The sequence below is a fragment of the Sinocyclocheilus anshuiensis genome, unplaced genomic scaffold (assembly GCF_001515605.1).
Source record: "Sinocyclocheilus anshuiensis isolate Anshui unplaced genomic scaffold, SAMN03320099.WGS_v1.1 scaffold92, whole genome shotgun sequence".
Lineage (NCBI taxonomy): Eukaryota > Metazoa > Chordata > Actinopteri > Cypriniformes > Cyprinidae > Sinocyclocheilus > Sinocyclocheilus anshuiensis.
In genome coordinates, this window is record NW_015555718.1 from 222,642 (window position 1) to 228,425 (window position 5,784).

Sequence of the window (5,784 nt, forward strand, 5' to 3'; positions counted from 1 at the left end):
TGTGTGTGTATGTGTGTGTGTATGTGTGTGTGTGTGTGTCCTGATCTCAGTGACGCAGGATTCATTCAGAGAATTAAACCTCAGTTTTTGACTCCACCATCTGCTGCCAAGGATAAGGATCCTGAAAAACATATTTTATTCTTATAGTTTATGTCAGTATTTTATTATTTTATTTTAATTTACTTTTGTTTTATATTAATTTACACTTATTTTATTTAGCCTAATTTTATTATTTTATTTCAATTGACTTTTTAATTATTTTTTAATTTTTTATGTGTGTAAAAAATTAATTTTTAATGTACTTTTTCAGTTAATTTACTTTTTGTGATGTTATTATTTTACTTCATTTTATTTTTTACTTTTTACTTTAGTTTCCTTGCATATTTGTCTCTGTTCATACATTATACATGCGTCTGCGGCAGTGAAAATTGTTTTTTTTTTGTGATGTAGGACTCTTTTTGGCCTCTCATATGGTCAGTTTTTCCATTCACAGCTTCTCATGCGTCCTGAATATGTTTGTTCTCTTCACGTTTTCTTGTGATTTCTCCCATCATGCTCTCTGGCAGCCGCGAGTTCTTAAATATTCACGAGAAGCTTTTAAACAAGCAGCTTTAGCAGCTCTCAATAATGCAGGAGAAGAGAGCAGACGATAATGGAGCGAAACAAGAACAACGTGTGATGCTGTGGCTGAGAGACAGACTGTCTGTCTCTCTCTCTCGTGGTGTTTGAGTGTGTTTTTGTTCAGCTAATGTTCGTTAGATACTCGCTTTAACACGCTGATGTCAAACAGGTCAATGAGGAACATCTGAGGATCTACAGCTGGAGTTCTGAGATGCTTGAGTGTGGAGGAATGTGTGTGAAAGCATGTCTGTCTGCTGTTAACAGACAGTTATGTTAACAAACTTTCAAGGCTATCAAGTTTATAAATGACCAACTTCTAAAAACACATTTATAGCTGTCTTTGTAAAGAGATCTGTAGCTTTGGAGCCGCTGCAGTAACGCTGTACAAACGCTTCCGGAGTGAATACTCTCTGCAGTGACGATGTAGTTACTATAGATATATATCGGTATTCGGTACGCTGCATCCGAAATCACATATTAATCGCATACGCACAAACACTCACCATCAAATTGAACTGAACTTGAGCAGTTCTGCAAAGAGGAGTGGGCAAATATTGCTAAAATTGACAGAATTTGAAAGCTGAGGCTTAAGTAATAAAGTACAACGGTCATTGTGATTATTAGTTCAGATAAAGTTTGTTGAATTTTTGAAGATTTGAAAGCGGAGACTTTGTTTCTGTCTGTTAATCGATATTGTCAGCTCAGAACTAATGATGATGATGAAGATGTGAAGCAGTGACTCAGATCTTCTTTTCTCTGTCAGAGACTGAAGCAGCAGCAGAAAGTGGGTCAGAGAGACAGACAGATGTTGACATCTCTGGAAATGGCTTTGTGTGGAATGAGCTCTGGGTGGAGAGACGGGTTCCTCCTGTGTGTGTGTGTGTGTGTGTGTGTGTGTGTGTGTGTGTATGACTTTTTTTGTTGTTGTTGAACAACCAGTTTGTTGGGGAAAAACACATGCTGTAGTGTTATGTTTCTAAGGTAGGATGCTGGTAGTTAAATCACATCTTTAATCTAAAACATTTTTCATCACATCACTCTCTCGCGCACGCGCACGCACGCGCACACACACACACACACACACACACTCGCACGCACACACGCACGCACACACACACACACACACACACACACACACACACACACCTCTCTCATGTAAAACTCTATAACAGTGATGTTACGCTGGAACAGTGATGTGAGCATGGTGTAGTTCTGAATCTTACGGTGATATTTGCATGTCAGAGTTGAGTATGAGAGACTCGTCCATCTGAAACAGATCACTGATTCACTCTCTGTGCAATGAGAAACTTGAAAACGAGTGATTGTGTGTCTGTCTGCAGGCTGTGCAGTCTGACCTTGAAGAGGCTGATCGTGTTGAAGGAGCTGGATAAGGATTTGAACTCGTTGCTCATCGCTGTGAAGATTCAGGTGAGACTCCTGAGATCATCACATCTTCACCGCTGGAGCTTCAGAAACAGCTCAATATAAACCATTCAAAGGACTCAAATGAAAACCGTTTAAATGTTTATCCAAGACAAACCTTCTGCCTTTGGAGATATGAACCTCTGATACTTCTGTTATTATAAAAATCAATAAAATCATTCATGTTGTGTCAGTTTAATGTTGTGTATCTCTATGTTACTGTTATCTTTTAGACCTTTAATGAACATTATGTTATTTGTTAATATAACTAAATTCAATAAATTTTAAACAACCATAGTGGAATATGTTTAGTGCGGTGACATGTATATACATTTATACACTGCTGTTCAAAAGTTTGGGATCAGTAAGATTTTTAATGTGTTTTAAAAAAGGCTCTTCTGCTCATCAAGCCTGCATTTATTCGATCCAAAAATACAGAAAAAAACTGTAATATTGGAGGTGGTTACTCGCGCTGTGGCTAAGTTGAACATTGATTGGCCCGCCGAGAAACAGGCTATCCCCGCTTCTGGTTATTACACCAACGTGATGGGGTTGAGTGAGCGTGGCTACAGGGCAATGCCCCGGGTTGAGCAGACGCTTGCGAGCTATCTGTCTCCTGGCGCGGAATCGTCCTTGAAGGCTCCGGCATTGCCCTCCAAGCCGCTGTGTTCCACGTCAGTACTGGTGGGCAAGGGGTCAGGTTGGTGCGTGTTTGCACATGATGACTGTGTTACAGGCGTACCAAGCCAATCTGCTGAAAGAGCTGGATGAGGGCGAGGAGGTTAAGTCTGAGGATATCACCGAGCTCAGACGAACCGCTGATCTGTCTCTCTGTGCCACCAAAGAGACCGCCCGCACCATTGGCCGGTCTATGTCAGCATTGGTGGCGGTAGAGAGGCATTTGTGGTTGACCCTGTCTGATATGAAGGAGAAGGACAGGGTCTTCCTCTTGGATGCCCCGCTTGTGCCTTCTGGCCTGTTCGGTGACGCCGTCAATTCCGTCGTCGACAGGTACCAGGAGGCTCGTAATCACGCAGCAGCATTTCAGCGGTTCCTCCCCCGCCGCTCTCTAGCTCTAGGGGCTGCTAGGCGGGAGCAACCCCCTCCGTGTACCAGCTCCTCATACCGGGAGGCTCAAAAACAGAGCGTCGCCTCCCGTACTCTGGATCGGGGACTTCCAAGCCTAAGCCGGATCTGCGGACCATCCTTCAGGCTAAGAAGTCCACGACCAAGAGGGCAGGCCCCTCTGGGGATGAGCGGTGTACACCTCATCATACGGTGCCCGTCTCTCCCCAGTGTCCTCAGGAGATCGGTCTGCCAACCCTGCCACCCACGGTGCTTCAGGGCGCAGCGGTCTCCGGCGAGTGCTTCTCTCAGTCACCGACCGGAAACATAGCGGTACTAAGAGGCTCGTTACCTCTATGGAGGTCTCTAGAGCAGCTAGTTCGGCCGTCCCCTGCCGGTTCGCCGCTTCAGGGCACCGAGCTGGCCACTCTGATTACACCAGAGGTGGTCCCTCTTCACGAAAGAGAGACCGGGTTCTACAGCCGGTACTTCATTGTTCAGAAGAAGGATGGAGGGTTGCGTCCCATTTTAGATCTGTGTCAGTTGAACCACTCAGTCATGCGACTGAAGTTCAGGATGCTTACACTCAAACAAGTCATGTCTCAGATCAGGCCCGAGGCCACATGAAGTGTGTGGATTCTGCTCTGGCTCCCCTGTGACTCCAGGAGTCCCTTTCCTCTTCCTCACTCACTAGATCCAGCGCCCACTCTCTGGGATTGGAAGCCCGCTCTACGGTTTCTTCCCCCCGGGGAGAGGGCTCGATGCTCCACCTGTCTTCCTCAGAGTAGGCTGACGTGGAGGGCGTCGATGAGGACTCGCCCCCTCAATCACCCCAGTATGAGGAGCTATTGGAGCTGGTTACTCATGCTGTGGCCAAGCTAAACATCGAGTGGCCCGCCAAGAAACAGGCTGAACCACAGAAAAGCAAGCTAGTTGAACGCTTTCTGCAGAGCAAGCCGCCACCTGCACACTGGGGCCTGTCTTTCTTCCCCGTATGGTTCCTCATACAGGGAGGCACAAAAACAGAGCGTCGCCTCCTCAGTGCCCTCAGGAGATTGGTCTGCCAACCCTGCCACCCATGGTGCTTCAGGGTGCAGCCCTCTTTGGAGGTCTCTAGAGCAGCTAGTTCGGCCGTCCCCTGCCGGTTCGCCGCTTCAGGGCACCGAGCTAGCCGCTCTGATTACTCCAGAGGTCTCGAGAGACTGATTCCCTTAGTAGACTATTTGGCAGCGTGGAAACTACTGCCAAATGTGTCTCGGTGGGTCCTGCACACTTTAGAGAGAGGCTACAGAATCCAGTTTGGTTCTCCTCTGCCTCAGTTCAACGGGGTGATTCCCACTCTGGTGGGCCCCGAGCAGGCTCTGGTAATGGAACAAAAAGTGAACACTCTCTTGAGGAAAGAGGCCATCGAGGTGGTCCCTCCTCACGAAAGAGAATCCGGGTTCTACAGCTGGTACTTCATCGTTCCGAAGAAGGATGGAGGGTTCTGCATCAGTTGAACCGCTCAGTCATGCGACTGAAGTTCAGGATGCTCACTATCAAGCAAGTCGTGTCTCAGATCAGGTCCGAGGACTGGTTTGTCACCATCGATCTAAAAGACGCATACTTCCACATCTCCATCCTTCCCCATCACAGGAAGTTCCTGAGGTTTGCTTTTGGGGGCAAAGCGTACCAATACTGGGTTCTTCCTTTTGGCCTTGCACTCTCACCCCCCACTTTTACGAAGTGTGTGGATGCTGCTCTGGCTCCTCTGTGACTCCTATGAATGAAAACATTCAAAGTTTTAGTCGACGAAAAGTCATTGCATTTTTGTCAACTTTAGTCATTACTTTTAGTCATCACTTTTAGTCAAACTGCAGTTACCAACATTTATTTTGGTAGATATTTCATATGTAGTCTTCAAACAAAAACAGTCATTAATTCTTCACTCTTTAGACCAAATCAATTAAGCTTGTGAGAAATTTGAATCAAGGATTGAATTTGGAAAAACTGGAATAAATGATGACAATTTTCATTTTTTGGTAGAGATGCAAATTAAACTCATTTACAGTGAGTTTACTTAAGAAGTATACATTTATTTAACATCTTTTGTTGGTTAACATTAATGACAGATAGGTATTTAATTAGGAATGCTGTCCTTTTAAGACGGAAGGCATGCATGTAATACTGACACACGTTCAGTTTTCACCCACCTGTTTACATTCACTTAAGCCATAACCGACTATATTTACATGAGATACTCTACACGATAGACATTTGGACTGCTGTGTGTGTGTATTTGAGCACTGAGAACTGATCGCGCGCTATATATGAGAACTGAAGAAGTGGAGCGTGCGCGAGAGAGAGTACTTCTATCAGCGCAATTCCGCCTATCCCGCCTTCACTAACTTTAAGTTAATCGACAACGAATTGTGACTTCCGGGAAAAACGGGACGTCTGGTCACCTTATCCCTACCCCTTCGGGTGCTGAGGCCATTGTTTCAGATCGCTAGTGCGCATTTTGGTAGCCTATCTATCTACTGCGGCTGCCATACTGAGACTAGATATGCAAACGCCCCTTATCCGACTGCAATTCAATGACAGGGATGCACATTTTGAAGGACAAGACAGTAGCCTATAGGATGTATTTTGAATGTCCGGTAGTCCTCAAATAACATTATAGTCCCGTCTCGTCTT

The 5,784-nt window shown here is 45.4% G+C and overlaps 1 protein-coding gene across 2 annotated transcripts in view; it reads left to right on the plus strand.

Moving 5' to 3' along the window:
- LOC107672344 (phosphofurin acidic cluster sorting protein 2) overlaps window positions 1–5,784 on the plus strand; it is a 49,977-nt gene that overhangs the window by 16,965 nt on the left and 27,228 nt on the right. For both annotated transcript variants that reach the window (XM_016465492.1, XM_016465493.1), the window contains exon 2: window positions 1,962–2,049. In XM_016465492.1, the coding sequence (XP_016320978.1) occupies window positions 1,962–2,049 (88 nt within the window). The remainder of the gene's footprint in view (window positions 1–1,961; window positions 2,050–5,784) is intronic.